The sequence below is a fragment of the Procambarus clarkii genome, chromosome 21 (assembly GCF_040958095.1).
Source record: "Procambarus clarkii isolate CNS0578487 chromosome 21, FALCON_Pclarkii_2.0, whole genome shotgun sequence".
Lineage (NCBI taxonomy): Eukaryota > Metazoa > Arthropoda > Malacostraca > Decapoda > Cambaridae > Procambarus > Procambarus clarkii.
Window position 1 is genome coordinate 18,476,804 of NC_091170.1, and position 21,057 is coordinate 18,497,860.

The 21,057-nt window shown below is 48.7% G+C and overlaps 1 protein-coding gene across 1 annotated transcript in view; it reads left to right on the forward strand.

Annotated features, from left to right (window-relative positions):
• Positions 1-21,057, forward strand: part of LOC123760677 (polycystin family receptor for egg jelly) — a 467,012-nt gene that overhangs the window by 39,306 nt on the left and 406,649 nt on the right. The window contains 1 exon segment of the mRNA XM_069328534.1: positions 20,673-20,820. Within this exon segment, the coding sequence (XP_069184635.1) occupies positions 20,673-20,820 (148 nt within the window).

Consider the following 21,057-nt stretch of genomic DNA (forward strand, 5'->3'; position numbering starts at 1 on the left):
CCACAAGCAGGAGGCACCCGAGAGGAGCTGGCGGCAGTCCGCCCCACAGCCGGGGGAGCAAGACCCCGCAGAACGTCAGCCTCAACTACACGGAGGATGATACCGCCACCCACAGAGGAGACAGGAGAAGAAACAGGCACGTCCGCAGGAAGGGATGGGTCCAACACAGGTGAGGGAGCCCACAGAGAAGTTGGAGGCGCAGAATCGGAACCAGGTGCAGAAGCTGGTGGAAGCAACAAGACTGACTGCAGGGGAAGGGGGGGGGGGGAGCCACTCACACCACCACCTCGTCGTGTACACCGCCATCCACACACTCCGGGCCAACAGCCATCACCGGGTCAGCAGGTGGCAGGGGAACCTCCCCACCCACTCCATCACGAGGCGACGGGTCCTGCGCCACCAACAGGGGAAAATCCTCGTCCCAGAAAAAATTAACAGGTGCAATCAGCTGCCCCTCAATGCCACAACGAAAACATTGTCGAAGGCTGTCCTGCGTAGAACGCAAGAATAGTGTAGCCCATCAAAGTCACCGCGGAAGGAACAGGAGACTTGAGCCGCAAGCCAAGAGTCCGGGTCCCACATGAGACACCATGCCACCTGCCGGCAGAGACGGAGTTCATCCGGATGGAAATGACAATCCCAAACTGGCTAAAATACCGTCGAAGCAAAGCCTCCGTGAATTCAAACGGCACACCATGCAGGGCCACATAGGTCACCGAGCAGCACCGGTCAGATATAGTGACGGTACCACCGTCCCCAGGGAGAGGAAGAAAGCGCCCATCGTAACGGGCCACGAAGTCTCTCTAAACAGCAGTGGAGTTAAACTTAACAAGCGCCCGATGGGTAGACAGTAGTTGGAGCCCGAACACATCGGCAACTCGCACACGCAGCATAACCAACAGCACAATCTCAAGGGCCAGGTAAGACGCACGGCCAGAAAATTCCAGACCCACGGTCTCAGAGCGATGAATAGGGGGCAGGGGGTCCCCATGACGCCGACGCAACAACAACACCCTCCCACACGGAACGCCTAGCAACAACTGGGGAGCGCCTGGCGATCGCGTCCAGACCCCCTGGTGGTCAGGCCAGCAATCCAACTGCTCCCACTAGTACATTTGCATTGTTTGGGCGGTCAGACGTTAACTTGTTGTTAGCCAAATTAATTTCACGTTCCTGCAGGAAGTGGGCTGTGTACCCCAGACCCTTAATATTTAGGTCAAAAGGTATTTGATCTACAACAATGGCTTGGATAGCTTTGACATGACTACCTAGACGTGAAAGCGGTTGAACTACTGAGTATTCTTAGGGTTCTCGATTTATCATGAACCCTGACAGGTTTAATTTTACTGTCTGATTGGTTGTAAATTGAGTGCCTCTGCCGCTTTCTGAGTAATGAAAGTTCTCTGGGACCCTTGATCAAATAATCCACAAATGGTGGTCTTGACCCCTTTATTCTTTACTTGGAGTTGGGCAGTGGGCAAGGTTGCATCCTCTTGAGATGCTGGTGAAATTACTCTGTACACATCTTGCACCTTGCAGCACTGTACATGTGTAGATTCTCTACTTCCCATTCTAGGATTAATATAATTTGTTTTGACAAATTTGCACAATGCATCATGATGCCTGCCCCTTCTACACCTATTGCAGGTGTTCAGTGGGGTGTGAGCTATTAACATTATGTGATTTGAGACACCTAGTACATTTGTGTAACTGTTTGAGTCGTCTGACTCTCGTGTCTCTATTAGGATAATTAGTACATTTGAACAGAGAATGTTTTTGATTGCAAAACAAACATGATCCCCATCCTACAGTTCGTTTAGGGGTCACCTGTTTAAGTGAAACTGCAACTGCAGGTTGTGATGGTTTTGCTGCTTGCATTTGCTTGTTATTTATTCTCTTGTGAGTACTTGCTGTACTATGGGGAGCAATTATTGGGCTCTTGGGAGTACCCTTTGGACTCTCAGGTCTTGCTGATGAATCAATGTTTGACCTGTTGTTATTACATTGATTATTAGTACCCTTGTTACCTAGTGACAGTGTCACTTTAGAAGTTTTAGGTAAGGAAACTGATGTGAGTACAGTTTCTGTGCATTCAGAAGATTTATTAAATGTCAGGCTTGCTGATTGATTGCTTATATTGCGCAAACCTGCAAATATATCCTGCATTGACAGGACATTGCAATTCTGGTATAAATATAATTTATTGATATTTATAAATTTAATTTATTTATTTACCTCACCAGACAATTTTCTCTGGATGATAATTTTAGTCATCCACTCAGCAGTTGGGTGATCCACCTCCTTGCTGAAGGAATTTAACAGTGACTCAAGCTGAAAACTAAAAGCTTGTAAAGAGTCCACTGATTGTTCTGGTGGAGATAAATCTAGTAATTGGTGTACAAGGATTATAACAGTCTTCTCATTGTTAGGACTTGCTCTAGAAGGCTGGTGTGAGTAATTATGACTATTACTTGTGTTGCTTAAGGCTTCTTGCTTAGCCTCAGCTTTAATTACAGCTTCAGTCCTTTCATTTTCTGATTCAGATTCACTGGTTATTGCAGCTTCACTTGGAATTTCATCTGCAGCTTCACTTATTTCTCTGGGTTCCTGTAAGAAGCTGGTTAATTCAGTAGCCTCATGCATTGAATTTGTAGAATCCATAGAATATTGAGAAGAGCTGTCTGAAAATTTATCAAATTCTGTAAATGAATTATTACGTCAAGTTGTATTAGATGAGATTGTAGAAAATGAAGGTTTAATTTCAGTTGTTGATCCTGTGTAGTGATCAGTATTGATTAGACGATTCTCCTCATTTTGAGGTAGCTCATGTATTTCATCTGAGAGGGGTGCTTGCTTGGGTATAGGTCTACTATAAAAATGTTCTAACCAATCAGGAACATTTTGTGTTTCAAGCACTTTGTTGTAATGATCTAACTTGTCTTGAATTATATCTTCATAGTCGGTAAGGTCAGATTCTATCAGACTCAATTCGTCTGGGTCAGTGTTACTGACAAGGAGTATGCTCCTATAAGACTCTATTGTATCCTTTACTTAGTCACATTTTTGGCTAGCCACCTTGGTGAAAATTTTTAGCCTGAAGATGTCAACTGAATCAGTTCCTAAACAGTTGTCACATTTGTCAAGTAGTCTTGATAAGTGATTTTGAAGACCTTTCAAGTATCTTCCAGTTTTTTCTGGCGTAGCCATTCTGGCTGTGAGTTTGAGCCTTATAGGGCTTATATAGCTACTTGAACAGCTATAGTACTTGCTCATATATGTAGAGCAGGTATAATTATTGACAGCCTGATATTTTCTTGAGGCTGATTGTAATTTACCTCATTTCGAGGTTAGCTACCTACCTAATAATAAACAACTAAGATTTGAGTGGTACCTTGGTCTCACTAAAGGAATTCCTTAGCTTAGCTTTTCAAAATCAGCCTTGGATGCGTAGTGACACTTTCAGTAACACTCTAACATGGACATAGAAATATGTAATAAATGTAATTACACAATAAATGGTTATCCCACCCTAATTAGGGTCAGCACTACATAAAATAATAATGCATCAGCACTGTCTAACAGTACTAGTTAGAAAATAATCCTACCTATTAATGCAGATAATAGAGTAGACTGAATTTGTACAAATTTTAGTACCAAGTTCAAGTTCAAGTATGTTTATTGAGACAAAAAAATACATCTCAAAGGGATAGAGTAGCTTAGGCTATTTCTACCCCTCTCTACCCCACCCCTTTTTAAGTCCCTCAAGGGGCACATAAATTCAGTGAGTACAAATACACAAATCACAATACAAGAATCCCATTTAACATTGCAGGTTAATATAGTAATCACAGCATATAAGTGTTAAACTCTTGGGGCAAAATTCTTGTAGCTCCTAAGTATACTGTCTATCATATTATTATCACACATCTAAACAATTTGATGTGGTACACTACTTATTTCCTTATTTCTATAGTTATCAATAAGTTGACACTCTAATACATAATGTTCTAAGGTGTGGGCGTGCGGCATACTACATAATTTACACTCCTTATTCAAGTTCAAGTTCAAGTATGTTTATTAAGACAAGAAAAAAGATACTTCTAAAAGGGATAGAGTAGCTTAGGCTATTTCTACCCCCCTCTATTTCAAGTCCCTCATGAGGCGCACAAATTCAGTGAGTACAGATACACAAATCACAATACAACATTTAACATTGCAGATTAATATAGTAAGCACAGCATATAAGTGTTATAATCATTGGGGCAAAATTCTTGTAGCTCCTAAGTCTATCATACTATTATCACACATCCAAACAATTTGAAGTGGTACACTACTTATTTCCATATTTCTATAGATACCAATAAGTTGACACTCTTATACATAATGTTCTTTCAAGTTCAAATATGTTTATTGAGACAACTTGAAAAAAAAAATCTCAAAGAGTAGCTTAGGCTATTTTTACCCCTCCCCATACTTCAAGTTCCTCAAGGAGGCACAAATGCAGTGAGTACAAATACCGTGTCAGTCTAAATCATCCTACCTCTATTGGGTTGGCATAATAACTACAATAAATGTGGTGCAATAATGTGCAAAATAGTGCTATTTTTTGGATTTTGTAATTTTATATAATATACACTGGTAGAAATTATGTGTATAGGATATTTAATGAACACAAAGTAATTAATTGTGTTTGGCATGTATTCTACTGCCGTAAATAATGTTTAACACCTGAATGTATTTCCTAATTGTGGAATATAATGTTATCAGGGTTAGTAATGATTAATTGATTTATGGAATCAGTAATTTGTATTAGTATACTGGACCCTAAAATGTTAATGAATTCACTGACTTGAGTGAATCAGTAATTATAGATTGAATTTGATTTAGGCTATTTTGATTTAGACAGTCTGCTGACAGCCATAAATTTAAATACAGTATTTGTATAGCCTAAATAATTGTTAACACATAATTGGTGTTAGTGATTATTTATGGTTCATCTAATCTAGTTTGAACCTTAATTATGGTACATACGGTTCGGTGCACCAAATTTTGTGTGGGTAAACTTGACTCATGTAATTCATTTAAATTGATGCTAATTCGATAGCTATGAAGGACCACCACTTTTTAAAGGAAAAGTGGAAACTGGGTAGAGCAAGTAGTTTAATATTAAATCCATGAACTAGTGTCCCATGGATATTATTGATAATTATTATCTTGAATATTAAAAGGACTGTAATTTATAAGTAAGTAAGTAATTATCAAAAGAAGGCACCAAACCGGGAAGGCTATGTAGCACCATCAAGTACGCAAAATAATCAGAGGGCGCTAAATATCACCAAGGATGCCAATACGAGAACAAAAACGCATAAGGCGAACGATATCAAAAGTATCCGAGTCACCAAGAATTCTATCGAGGGACAGGTGACCGCGAGGGGCGGTCGGAAAGCAAGACACACGCTCGTCCTGGAAGTCAGGACATTCAAGAAGGACATGCACGACCGTAAGAGGGACAATGCAACTAGGACAATAAGGAGCAGGGCGGCGCTCCATCAAGTGACCATGGGTTAAGCGAGTATGGCCAATACGCAACCTCGCCAGAGCTGTTTCCCACCGCCGGTTACGGTGGAAGGAGGACGGCCACGAGGAAACACAACACTTAAGAGTACGGAGCTTGTTACCAGTAACAGACAACCAAGAAGCCTGCCAACGGGAAAGGACTGAGGAATGGATAATCGGGTAAAAGTCGGAATACGGAATGCCCTTGCGAGAGATGGGACAAGAGCGGACAGCTTCCTTGGCAGCAGCATCCGCACGCTCATTTAAAGACACACCAATATGGCTGGGAACCCAACAAAACTCAACCGACTTAAATTTACTGTGAACGAGAAACAGCCAATGCTGGATCTCGACAACTACTGGATGAACCGGATTAAAGGACCCGAGAGCCATGAGGGCACTACGAGGTCAACAAAAACCACAAAGGAAGACTGACAACGAGAAAGCAGGAGACGAAGAGCATAGAGAATAGCATAAAGTTCCGCTGTAAAGATGCTAGTCTCCGGAGGCAAGCGACACATATAAGTGCGATCAGGAAAAACAACAGAGTAGCCAACACCGTCCGCTGACTTAGACCCATCGGTGAAGACAGAAACGGAGCGGGAGTGAGAAGAAAAGTGCTCGAGGAAAAGACGTTTTAGAACCGTAGGAGGGGTAAAAGCTTCAGTGATGCGGGTCAAGGATGTACAAAACCGCGGAAGAGGGACTCTTCACGGGGGAAAAGAAGGAACAACACGAGGAGAAACATTAGAAATACGAATGGAAAGAGAATCCTGTAGGCGAGATAACCGGACAGAGAGAGAGGTGGTGAAGAGGAACAGGAACCGCAGGAGGGGTAAAAGTTAAAGCACGACAGAGGCGAGAGGAAGGATGTTGCAAGGACCGCGCAAGATAGCGAAGACAGTAGCGATCACGGCGGTCCTGGAGAGACAGGAAGCCAGTGTCAACATACAAGCTAAGGATGGGAGTCGAACGAAAGGCACCAGAACTGAGACGCAACCCAGTATGGTGCAAAGCATCAAGACGGCGAAGAGTAGAAGGAGAAGCAGACGAGTAAGCAGGGCAACCATAATCGAGCTTAGACAGGACGAGAGAGGAATGTAAAGCAAGGAGAGTGCGCCTATCTGCCCCCCAAGAAGTATGGGACAAGACCCGAAGGAGGGTAAGGGCCTTAGAGCACTCAACACGGTGGTAAGAGATATGGGGAGACCAAGACAAACGAGTGTCAAGGAATAACCCCAAAAGCTTCGCGGAATCTTTGTATTCAAGGGGATGACCATAAAGTGACAAAGAGGGACGAAGAACAACCCGTTTCCGCGTAAAAGTCATGGCACAAGTCTTAGAAGTAGAGAACTTGAAGCCATGACCTGTGGCCCAAGACGACACGGCATCAATGGCAAGTTGAAGCCGGCGTTGAAGGAAAGGCGAATCATCACCCTGACAACAAAGGGTAAGATCATCGACATAGAGAGCGGAGAATACACCAGAAGGAAGAGAGGAAAGAAGACCATTGAGGGCAACCAGAAAAAGAGTAGTGCTCAGAACACTACCCTGGGGCACACCTTCGTATTGCTGAAAAGAGGGAGAGAGAGCGGTACCAAGGCGCACCCGAAAGGAACGACGAGAGAGGAAGCTGCGGAGAAAGAGAGGGAGATGACCACGAAGGCCAAAAGAATGAAGTTGAGATAGGATATGATAACGCCAAGTGGTGTCGTAAGCCTTTTCTAGGTCAAAAAGGACGGCAACAACGGAGGTCTTCGCAGCAAAAGCAGTACGAATATAGACCTCCAAGTTCACCAGGACATCTGTCGTGCTGCGGCACTTGCGGAAACCAAATTGAGAAGGGGAGAGGAGGTGATGGTGTTCCAGGAACCACATCAGACGAACGTTAACCATACGTTCAAAGAGTTTGCAGACACAACTTGTGAGAGCAATAGGGCGAAAGTCCTTAGGGGAAGTACCCAGAGACCCCGGTTTGCGAACAGGGAGGACAACGGCATCGAGCCAGTCCTCAGGGACTGACGACGACTCCCAGATCCGATTATACAGACTCAGTAAATACTGAGACGTGCTCGGAGGGAGATGGCGAAGCATCTCATAATGAATACCATCGGAGCCCGCCGCCGTAGAACCGCAGAGGGCCAGGGCAGAACGAAGTTCAGAGAGAGAGAAGGGATCATTATAGGGAAGCAGAAGATGAGTGCAGAAATCTAAAGGACGAGACTCAAGGACAGGTTTACGAAGAAGGAAAGATTGGGGAAGATGAAGACCAGAGCTAACAGAAAAAAAGTGGGAACCCAGTTCGGAAGCGACCTGCAACGGGTCCGCCACAAGAGTATCATGGAGGTGAAGGACCGGTGAAACATCGGGAACGAACTTACCCGCTATCTTGCGGATACGCTTCCAGATCTGGGCCAGAGGGGTTTCGGACGTAATTGTTGAGACGTAAGATGCCCAACATTCACGTTTAGCCGTACGGATGGCCCTACGGGCCACCGCACTCGCTTTCCGAAAGAAAAGAAAAGAATCGGTCGTCTGTCTACGGCGGTGCTTCTTCCAGGCTGCACGCTTACAGCGAGCAGCCCGAGCACAGTCCGCATTCCACCAGGGAACGCACTTCCGTGGACCCCGAGAGGAAGAGCGAGGGATAGAGCGGAGGGCAGCGTCGAAGACAGTGTCATGAAAAAGGAGGAGAGCGCGAGAGAGGGGCAGAAGGGAGAGGTCAGAGAGAGTAGCACTGAGGGAAAATAGGGTCCAGTCCGCCTTAGCAAACTGCCACCTAGGGAAAGAGAGGGAAGGGCGAAAAGAGAAAAAGGAAACAAGGATGGGGAAATGATCACTTCCATGGAGGTCATCAAGAACCTGCCACGTGAAATCTAAGTAAAGAGAAGAAGAGCAGAGAGAAAGATCAAGACAAGAAAGGGTGCGAGTTCGAGAGTCCAAATGAGTGGGCTCACCAGAATTCAGAAGAGACAGGGAAGAAGAGAGGAGAAACGGCTCAAGGAGGCGACCCCGGGTATTCGTCAGAACGTCACCCCAAAGAGAATGACGACAATTGAAGTCACCCAGCAGGAGCACAGGCTCCGGCAAGGAGTCTAGGAGGTGTTTCAAATCAGGAAGAGAGAGCGGGACACTCGGGGGGAGATAAATGGAACAAACCGTGTACCATTTCCCCACAAAGATACGAGCAGCAGAACAATGGAGAGGCGAAGGAAAAAGTAAAGGAACAAAGGGAACATCAGCCCGAATCAAGAGAGCAGAAGAATTAGAAGCCCCAGCAATGGCTAGGGGGGGGGGGAGAGAAAGGAATAGCCACGAAAACGACCAGGACGAGCACCAAGCATTGGCTCCTGGAGACAGACACAAAGGGGCGAAAACCGCGAAACCAGAAGTTGGAGTTCGAGGAAATTGGCGTAATAACCTCGAACGTTCCATTGAAGAATGGACAACGACGAGAAGAGAAAGGACAAAAACAGAGAACAAGGAAGAAACAAAGGCGAAAGACCAACAGAGCACGTTAAAGAATATCAGGGTCGGGATCAGGGTCAGCAAAGTCAGGGTTAGGGGGCATGGGTAAACTGAGCAAAGACGGAGGGAAGGAAACGGGAGAACAGATCAGAGGTGGGCGGGCAGGGTCCGGAGGAGGAGGAGGAGGAGGAGGAGGAGGAGGAGGAGGAGACAACGGAGAGGAGCAGTCAAGGACAGCAGCAGGAAGAGGGGGAGTAGAAAGAGGGGAGCGCACCCCAGCAAGAGCAGCAACCGAAAGGGAAGCAGGGGCCAAAGAAACCTCCATAGCAGGAACAGGGGGCGCAAGCACTGAAACGGGAGGGGAAGGAGCAACAGAGCCAGAAGGAGGAGCTGAGGAAGAAAGCGAAGCCTTCTTACCCGCCGGGGAAGAGGAAGGAGAGGAGCCAGGCTTACGCTTCTGACTTAAAGAGACCGGTGTCCCAGCAACCACGTACCGGGCAACGGATTCCAGTGTCTCAACAGGAGAAGCCGAACGAGAGCACACACGACGGCCGTTAGGAGAGCGATGGACATCCGCCCGCACCGACAGGCGGCGGGGAGAGCCGATAGATGGAGGAAGAGGATGGGAAGGAGGATCGGAGGGGGACGAGGAAGAAGACACAGAAGACACGACAGACCGGGTAGAAGGAAGGGGAACCCCAGACAGAGGACCAGGAGGAGGATCCTTCGGGAGAGAACCCAAAGGGACAGAGGAGGGGGCAGTGGGCGCATCAGGGTCCAAGGCCCGGAAACGGTTGTGAGTCTGAGGAAGGCGGGAAGGACGAGGAGAGGAAGAGCGCAACACGCGAGCATAAGAGATATTAGCATAAGGCGGGAGCCGGCGAACCTGGCGCCTCGCCTCAGGAAAAGATAAACGCTCCCAGTGCTTCAAGTTGAGGACGGCTGCCTCAAGCTTATAATGGACACACGCACGGGAGAAGGTAGGATGGGCCTCACCGCAGTTGAGGCAACGAGCCTGGGGAGAAGCGCACTCCGACTTAGAGTGACCTTCGCCACCACACAAAGGACAGAGAGAGACAGTCCCGGAGCAGCGGAGGGCACCATGCCCAAACCTCCAGCACTTGTTGCAGAGCCGAGGAGAAGGAATGTACTCCTGGACAGAGCACCTGGCACCAGCAAGAATGACAGAGGGTGGAAGGGTCCTACCATCAAAGGTAATCTTCACAACCCGGAGGGGTTGACGGCGACTACCACGAGGGGGACGAGTAAACGTGTCCACCTGGAGAATAGAATGGCCCTGGGCAGCGAGGATATGTCGAATATCGTCGTGGCAGTCGCGCAGGTCCCGAACACCGGTCGCAACATGGGGCGGGAGCAAAATAGTGCCAACACTGGCATTCAACTGAGCGTTCTTCGAGACCCGAACGGGGGTCTCGCCAAGGCAGGATAAGGCAGCCAAGCGGAAAGCAGCATCCTGAGAAGGAGCAGCAACGACATGTGTACCGAGACGAGTGGGGTTGAAAGTAATGGAGGCATCCACGGAATCAATGAGATGTCGATGGAGGGAGAAATCGTCAGGAGGCGCAGAATCAAGAGGGAGGAGATCAAAATATTTGGCCCATGAAGCGGGACCAAACAAGGCTTGATAGGTAGCAGAACTGGAAGGAATCGAGCGAGGGCGGCCGTGACGAGGACGGCGGTGAGAACCCCCAGAGAGAGAGGGGTTAAAAGGCGCAGTAGTTACAACTAGAGAAGGAGCCGCGCCAGGGGACGAGGTAGTCACCACTGGGGGCTTGGGGCTTGACCCAACCACAGAGGAGGGAGGGGAGCCAGAGGAAGGAGTCAGAGAGGCCAAAGGAGGAGCAAGGTCGGGGCCCAATGCAGCGGAGGCTACAGAGCCCGGTCTTCCAATACGGACCGACTCGGGGGCTTGGTCGCCCACCCCACGAGCCTGAGAAGGTAAACCAGAAAAAGCCGAAGCAGGGGTAATCATCTTGACGAAAGAAGAATTCACTCACGAATGTGCCCCCACACCCACCATGGAGCCACAATTAGAGGCAGGACACCCAACAAGAAGCTATCGCCGATCTTGTCGGGGCCTCCTAGGGGTGCGTCGCGAGTATACGCCCCACAAACGCCACCTTAAGAAACCGACAGTCCGTCGAGATCGGGTTCAGTGACGAAGTGGGGATTGACAATAAAAGGTTCCCCTCGCTCTCGACGTCGGGTACTGCAGTTCTACGGGTGCATGAGTATGCCTCCTCAAGCACCCGGGCGTCAAAATAGAAGAAGTCCAAGGGAAGAACCAGAACGAGCAAAAGGTCGGCAGGAAACGGCAAGCAGATAGGAGAAGAGGGGGGAGAAAAACGAAACAGAAGGAAAAGGAAAAGATGCCCAGCAGAATTGGAGAGGACGGCAGCAGGAACACAAGGCTAGAAAAGGACAGAGGACTGTCCCAAGGAGCATCACACTCCGGCAGCCGCCCACTAAGCCCCCACACGGCGACAACGAGCTGAGCGGGGAGGGGGTGTAATTTATAAATCAAATCTTCTCACCCAAAATGAGAGGTTATATGTCAAAAGACTATGGTATCCCTGACATCATTTCAGTGTGGTTCCTTCACTGAAGTAAATGAAATAAGTAATTGCAAATTGGGCAATGATAATTAGAGGCGAATAGGCCTCAAGATACTACAATAGACTAGTATTACTACCAGTGGTTAGTAACATGAATATTAAATGATGGTTAGATAAGAAAATTGTTCGTATCTGAAGTTCATGAGGCTATAGAATTATACTTGACTTCCTAGCTCACGTAAATGAAATATAATTTCAAATTATTATTAGGTTTCAACTGTTCGTAAGTAAGCAATAACTAAATTAAAATAATCCCAGCTGCTTAGCTGTGACAGTGAACGGAAGCGTGGTGTTGAGATGGCGCCATTTGGAACTTGCTGGAACACGTGACCCGCTAGCATAGCATGGGATTTTTTTATTATTATTATTATTTTTTTACATGCAAGCATGCAAGAGAAATAAAATAAATACAATAAAATATCAGAAGAAACATCACAACAAGCAAAAACAAAACACCATCGGCCAGAAGGACCAACAGCACAGTACAATGAACAAGAAAAACAAACAGCATACATGAAGACAAAACAGAAAACTAAGAAAACAATGTAAACAGGCTAGCAATACACAAAACATAAGTACACATAAAACAAAACAAACATGATCATCATGACGTACAGGGAATGCAGAAAGATAACAACATAAAAAATAACAAGAGAATCAAATATTACATAAAAAAAAAATCACAGGCGAGGAGCAGAGAACTCCTGAGGCAGGAGCATATTTCTCAGGGTACAAATCCTTAGGATACTTCCTCCAATAGGCCTCCCAAATAAAATACTCCATATTGGTAGGGACACGATTCCCCTGTCGCACTGGGGCCTGCATAAACTCAGGAACCTCCAGATCAGGCGGCATCGGCCAATCCAGAAGCTCGCCGAGGCAAGTTGCATAACGAGGCCGGGGAACGTAAGCCACGCCGTACGAGGTCTGCCTAGACTGGCCGCTCCGCCGTACGCACAAGAGCAGGGACAGGTAACGAGATGGCACCACACCCACAGGAGACACGGAAGAGACGGCCGAAGACGGATGAGGCGTCGAGACCGCCACCGAGAAAACGGGGACCGAGGAAGGGATAACAGAATCCCCAGAGCGAGCAGCCTTCTTCAACACCACCATCAGGCCACCTCGCTCACCCCCAACCTCAGCAGAGGGAACCATCCCCCACGTAGAACTGGAGCCATCCGACTCAGGCGACGCCCCTGAAGCAGGAGCCGCAGACACCAGACCTGAAGTGGAGGCCGAAACACCGGTACCAGCATCCTTAGGCAAATGCACGTCTGCCACCACTGTAGTATGCAACACACCCGGAGCCACCCCACCGTCGCCGGAAGATCCACAATCGCCGAATTCGCCAACGTCGGCCCACGCTTGAGAAGAACGCCGGGATCGCTTAGGTTCAGGCCACACATCGTCAGACCCGGAGGCTGACTTAGAGAAATGGGCAACACAAGCCGGCCGAACCGAAGCACGTCGCAGAATGGCAGCATCCTCAACCACATAGGGTACCAGGCCAGGGACAGGAGGAAGCGCCGAACTCACCCCAGCACCCAGCACACCCGGGACCTGAGGCACGGACATAGGGCCAGGCGTAGCAGCCGAAGACGTGGCCTCCGCACAGGGTGCACCAGGAAGGTCCTCGGGAACAGTGAGAATAGTGACGGGAGCAGGTAGACCAACCGACGGCACCGCAACACCCGGAGGAGGGACAGCAACCACCGGGGGCTCGTTAAGTGACGCAGGGGGGGGGGGGGCGCAGCAGCAGCGAACGGGACCCGCACCTCCTCATCTCCAGAATCCACGCCCTGAGGGAGCGGCAGGAAATCCTCTTCCCTGAACAAGTTGACAGGGGCAGCAGGGGCCTCAGAGCACCTGGTAGCCTGATGCCCAAGCTGGCCACATCGGAAACAAGTACGGGCTGCTGGGCATAATACACCTGGACGTAGCAACCCAGCAGCCGGACAGAAGACGGGATATCCGACCACAAGCGCGTACCTAAGGTACGGATGTTCGTCCGCTGCCCTACATATTATCCCGAGGAAAGCGTGTTCACCTGCACTGGCAACTGCACCATATCTCCCGAAGTAGCGCCGGAGGTGATCTTCAGGGAACTCCAGGGATGCACAGTGGACACTGACATAAGTCAGAGCACCACTGTGGTCGGAGATCGCCACAGAGTCGGCATCATCTGGCAATGGCAACATACGCCCCTCGTACCGACGGAGAAAGTCCTGGTACTCCTCCTCCCCCACGAACTTGACAACCACCCGGTGGGCAGTAACAAGCTCAACATCGTAAATAGCCACCACCGGGAAACGAAGCATGTCACACATCACCAACTCAATGGTCGGATATCCAGCCGTACTAGTGAACTGCAGGCCCATGGAGTTTACACGCACATCAGGAGGAAGATGGCCCCCCATGTCAGAACCGCCACGTCAACACGCAGCCAGGCAGGCAACAAAACTGGGAGGGCAGAGACGCCCACACCACCTGGCGACCAAAATGGCAAACAACCCCAACAGCCACGGAGGGTCGGTAAATGTCCTCACTCCACGGCTGCTAGCAGTCGACCTGTTTGTAAGTAAGCAATAAATAAATTGAAATAATCTCAGCTGTTTAGCTGTGACATTGAACGGAAGCGTGGTGTTGAGATGGCTGTCATCTGGAACTTGCTGGAACACGTGACCCGCTAGCGTAGTGTGGGAAATTGTTGCACTCACGGCTGCTCCAACACACCTGAAAACCCAATGGGGTGTAAAAATTGTCTACGCAAGTTAAATTATATCATTACGATTCAATGGAAGGGATAAATTAAATTCCTTGGGGAGGTATCACGACGTAATGATGGACTTAGGGAAAAGTTATCATATAATGAGCTCTTATAAGAAAACTAGACCACTTAACCTGCTGGTTGTCCACCGATGCATTCTTTGGATCGCTAATGGAGTAATTACACACTTAAGGGCCGATTAATAGCAAGGGTCGATCGTGTAGTTGATGAAAGTTTCGCCTCTCCCTGGACTTATGGTCCGCTAGTTGTCTCAGACGTCGTCCACATGCGTGGAGGTCTCGCGTCCGACTCTCCTCCCTCAACCCCTCTTTCGCGCAGGCGCAACATACTTTAGTAGAAACGGAAAATTCTTGTTCTTGTAATTACTCTACTTAATAAGTTAATGAGAATATAGGGTCGCAATTATAGGGAGTTATATATTGTTTTCATTCTCGTTGAATAATAATAAATATGAACAGTGTTCTTATTAAACGAGAAATGTAGGGAATTTCTGCTTACTTCATGACAGTTTAAGATAACAGATAAACTGTTATATAGTGATATTTTAGTTGATAACTCGTTGTTATTGGATCACTAGTTGATATATTATCAGGTATTAATTCTTGTAAAGAATACTGACAAAGGTTGAGAATATTATTCAATTCTCTGGCATGTTGACAATAATTATGCCTTGCTGGATATTATCTGACGCAATACTGTCCCTCGATGTGGGAAGAATTTGGTAAATGACGCGCAGATAGGAAAATATTAATTTATATTAGTACTACAATTAGTAGGATTAATTGATACTATGCCTATTATACAATGGTGATGTTTTATGGTACAATAAATGATGTATTAGTGTTGGAAACTTTCCAACAGTTGACAAGATGTGGGAAACACTTAAAAAATAACACTTAAATAAAATAATTGAGATCAAAAGAACGAATTGGACTGAAAAAGGGAAGATGATTAAATAATGACAATTGTTATATGATGGATGAACACCAGAAATTGCAAAAGATCACCAGAATTAGTTTTAACTAAATTAATACTGACTACAATTTTGTACTTTTGTATAAATGTTTTTGTACAAGTTTATACTTGGAAGATATCAGCAGTTATACAAGTTGGTTAAAAATCAGTATTGTTTGAAAATAGCAAGACAAAGATTGACATTTAGGGGGTAAGGTTGGTTACATGGAGTTTATTAGGTAGTACTTAGTTTTTCTCTTAAACTAATTGAGAGGGGGACAGTCTTTCACTTGATTGGGAAGGTCATTTTACACTTTGGGTTCCTTGACTTGCAAAACATTTCTAGTGTGGTTAACAGAGTTCTAGAACTATGGCTCTTTTTCCAAGTTGTACTTAATCTTTATAGTTTTGACAGTTACCAAAATAAATAAATAATTAAATTGAAACTTGTTTTACCTTTGTGACGATAATCTCCTTCAAGAGATTGAGCCTGCTCTTCCCTCCATAATTACGTCGTTGAAATTATATAAAACGACTATGGAAGACATGTCCAACAACGACAACAACACCAGCAAGGCTTGCCAGAGCGCAAAACGTTGCAGCCAGACACCTGTTCGGACTCAAACCGCCAAACTACATGTTGATCGCTACCGGCTCCGCTGATTGGTCGCCGGTCTGGCTGCACCTGCATCCACCCCCCCATACTACATGATGTCTGGGGTCGCCACGACCTCAGACCTCAGAATATTCGGTGCTCTCGTTGTCACCACTCCTCCCGGCTAGACGCTAGCGTGTACTGAGGGAAGTGGTGGATTAAAGCCAATATTCCAGCACCTCCCATTTAATTTTGTATTGCACTTCTTGTTATTTTGCCTTAACGTAACTTTTCATTGTGTCATTTAAGTATTCTTATTATTTTGATTGATTGATTTTATTATACAAATTTGTTTGTCCATTTTTTCATGTTTTGATTTATTTAACGTAATTAAAATTTCATTGTTAAAGTTTACTTGTGTTTTGTGTGTCTTCTCCTTACCTTACCACAGACGAAGTTCCAGTTTTTTCTATTTTTTTTATATAACTATGTGACGAGGCCATACCCCTAGCCTTAAACAGCCGAACACCAACGCGTTACCGTCACACCTTAAAGTAGTTTAAGCAATGTGCAAGCAAACCAAATATTGAAACAACAGTGTCTCACTCTCCCCTTCTCCCTTCCCCCTCTCCTCTCCTCCCTCCCCCCTATCCCCTCCTCCATTCCCCCTCTCCCCTCTTCCCTTCCCCCTCTCTCCTCCTCCCTTCCCCCTCTCCCCTTCACTCACCTCACTTACGGGCTCACCATAGCCCGTGCTATTGGAACTTCTTGTTCTGAGCAGTTGAACCTATAACCACAACAACTTACCTCACCTACAGTACAGATCACTCCACCTACAACCTTCCCCTCTAATTAGAGCCCTGCATTCACCTAATCTTGTGGTCATGTGCTCCTGCGCTCCACTCCACCCACGCAAGGCACCGATTCCTCGCTCACCATCAACCCCCCATCTCCCAGCAACCCACCATTCTCTCCCCCCCCCCACTCATTCTACCGCCAGTAGAGTTTCCTCCTACCAGAGTTGACCCTCCACCCACAATCATCCCCTACACCTAGAAAGATCCTCCACCCACAACCATCCCCTACACCTTGAAAGATCCTCCACCCACAACCTTTCCCTACACCTAGAAAGATCCTCCACCCACAACCATCCCCTACACCTAGAAAGATCCTCCACCCACAACCATCCCCTACACCTTGAAAGATCCTCCACCCACAACCTTTCCCTACACCTAGAAAGATCCTCCACCCACAACCATCCCCTACACCTAGAAAGATCCTCCACCCACAACCATCCCCTACACCTAGAAAGAACCTCCACCCACAATCATCCCCTACACCTAGAAAGATCCTCCACCCACAACCATTCCCTACACCTAGAAAGATCCTCCACCCACAACCATCCCCTACACCTAGAAAGATCCTCCACCCACAATCATCCCCTACACCTAGAAAGATCCTCCACCCACAACCATCCCCTACACCTAGAAAGATCCTCCACCCACAATCATCCCCTACACCTAGAAAGATCCTCCACCCACAACCATCCCCTACACCTAGAAAGATCCTCCACCCACAATCATCCCCTACACCTAGAAAGATCCTCCACCCACAACCATCCCCTACACCTAGAAAGATCCTCCACCCACAATCATCCCCTACACCTAGAAAGATCCTCCACCCACAATCATCCCCTACACCTAGAAAGATCCTCCACCCACAACCATCCCCTACACCTAGAAAGATCCTCCACCCACAACTATCCCCTACACCTAGAAAGATCCTCCACCCACAACCATCCCCTACACCTAGAAAGATCCTCCACCTACAACTATCCCCTACACCTAGAAAGATCCTCCACCCACAACCATCCCCTACACCTAGAAAGATCCTCCACCTACAACTATCCCCTACACCTAGAAAGATCCTCCACCCACAACCATCCCCTACACCTAGAAAGATCCTCCACCTACAACTATCCCCTACACCTAGAAAGATCCTCCACCCACAACCATCCCCTACACCTAGAAAGATCCTCCACCCACAATCATTCCCTACACCTAGAAAGATCCTCCACCCACAACCTTTCCCTACACCTAGATAGATCCTCCACCCACAACCATCCCCTACACCTAGAAAGATCCTCCACCCACAACTATCCCCTACACCTAGAAAGATCCTCCACCCACAACCATCCCATACACCTAGAAAGATCCTCCACCTACAACCATCCCCTACACCTAGAAAGATCCTCCACCCACAACCATCCCCTACACCTAGAAAGATCCTCCACCTACAACTATCCCCTACACCTAGAAAGATCCTCCACCCACAACCATCCCCTACACCTAGAAAGATCCTCCACCCACAACCATCCCCTACACCTAGAAAGATCCTCCACCTACAACCATCCGCTACACTCAAAGACACCCTAGTCCCGCCAAACACACACCGAAACTACGACGTTGTTACAACGTTCGAGCAAGTTTTAACACCTAACAAGTTATAACAACCAATATAGCAAGTTGTAACTACGTTCTAATTGGTCACAAACACGTTAAGCCATGTTGTAACAACTTTATTACAAGTTGTAACAAGCGAAAACAGAGACAGTTACGGTTTTTGTTTCCAGGTTTCCACCACAACCCTCCCCTACACTCAGAGAGACCCTCCACCACAACCCTCCCCTACACTTAGAGAGACCCTCCACCACAACCCTCCCCTACACTCGGAGACACCCTCCACCACAACCCTCCCCTACACTTAGAGAGACCCTCCACCACAACCCTCCCCTACACTCGGAGACACCCTCCACCACAACCCTCCCCTACACTTAGAGAGACCCTCCACCACAACCCTCCCCTACACTCAGAGAGACCCTCCACCACAACCCTCCCCTACACTTAGAGAGACCCTCCACCACAACCCTCCCCTACACTCGGAGACACCCTCCACCACAACCCTCCCCTACACTTAGAAAGACCCTCCACCACAACCCTCCCCTACACTCAGAGAGACCCTCCACCACAACCCTCCCCTACACTCGGAGACACCCTCCACCACAACCCTCCCCTACACTTAGAGAGACCCTCCACCACAACCCTCCCCTACACTCAGAGAGACCCTCCACCACAACCCTCCCCTACACTTAGAGAGACCCTCCACCACAACCCTCCCCTACACTTAGAGAGACCCTCCACCACAACCCTCCCCTACACTCAGAGAGACCCTCCACCACAACCCTCCCCTACACTCGGAGACACCCTCCACCACAACCCTCCCCTACACTTAGAGAGACCCTCCACCACAACCCTCCCCTACACTTAGAGAGACCCTCCACCACAACCCTCCCCTACACTTAGAGAGACCCTCCACCACAACCCTCCCCTACACTCAGAGAGACCCTCCACCACAACCCTCCCCTACACTTAGAGAGACCCTCCACCACAACCCTCCCCTACACTTAGAGAGACCCTCCACCACAACCCTCCCCTACACTCAGAGAGACCCTCCACCACAACCCTCCCCTACACTCAGAGAGACCCTCCACCACAACCCTCCCCTACACTTAGAGAGACCCTCCACCACAACCCTCCCCTACACTTAGAGAGACCCTCCACCACAACCCTCCCCTACACTTAGAGAGACCCTCCACCACAACCCTCCCCTACACTCAGAGAGACCCTCCACCACAACCCTCCCCTACACTTAGAGAGACCCTCCACCACAACCCTCCCCTACACTTAGAGAGACCCTCCACCACAACCCTCCCCTACACTTAGAGAGACCCTCCACCACAACCCTCCCCTACACTTAGAGAGACCCTCCACCACAACCCTCCCCTACACTTAGAGAGACCCTCCACCACAACCCTCCCCTACACTTAGAGAGACCCTCCACCACAACCCTCCCCTACACTTAGAGAGACCCTCCACGACAACCCTCCCCTACACTTAGAGAGACCCTCCACCACAACCTTCCCCTACACTTAGAGAGACCCTCCACCACAACCCTCCCCTACACTCAGTGAGACCCTCCACCACACAGGGTGGTTAGAGGGAGATTGTGTCACTGCCACTGTGAGTACCAATGAAAATGTGCCACTGTCCCTGGGTGCCACTTTCCTAGGGTGCCACTGTTCCAGGGTGCCACTGTCCCAGGGTTTCACTGTCCCAGGGTGCCACTGTCACAGGGTGTCACTGTCCCAGGGTGCCACTGTCCCAGGGTGTCACTGTCCCAGGGTGCCACTGTCCCAGGGTGCCACTGTCCCAGGGTGCTACTGTCACAGGGTGCCACTGTCCCAGGGTGCCACTGTCCCAGGGTGCCACTGTCCCTGGGTGCCACTGTCCCAGGGTGCCACTGTCCCAGGGTGCTACTGTCACAGGGTGTCACTGTCCCAGGGTGCCACTGTCCCAGGGTGCCACTGTCCCAGGGTGCCACTGTCCCAGGGTGCCACTGTCCCAGGGTGCTACTGTCACAGGGTGTCACTGTCCCAGGGTGCCACTGTCCCAGGGTGCCACTGTCCCAGGGTGCCACTGTCCCAGGGTGCCACTGTCCCAGGGTGCCACTGTCCCAGGGTGCCACTGTCCCAGGGTGCCACTGTCCCAGGGTGCCATGGTCCCAGGGTGCCACTACCACAGGGTGCCACACCTCAACATTCGTCTCCCAACAGGCTGCGAGCATCACAGTGACGCTGACGCCGGTGGCAGCGGGGACAACCTACCTCATTGACCTGGGAGTGCAGGCGCCTCCGTCCTACGCCAACCAGACTACTCTCACTACTGACCCCTACCTCGTCCCTGGTGTCTACCATGTCCAAGGTGAGTGGCCTGAGGTCAGTGTCAGGGGGCCAGTGAGTGGTCTGACGTCAGTGTCAGGGGGCCAGTGAGTGGTCTGATGTCAGAGTCAGGGGGCCAGTGAGTGGTCTGAGGTCTGGGTCAGGGGGCCAGTGAGCGGCCTGACGTCAGTGTCAGGGGGCCAGTGAGTGGTCTGATGTCAGGGTCAGGGGGCCAGTGAGTGGTCTGAGGTCTGGGTCAGGGGGCCAGTGAGTGGTCTGA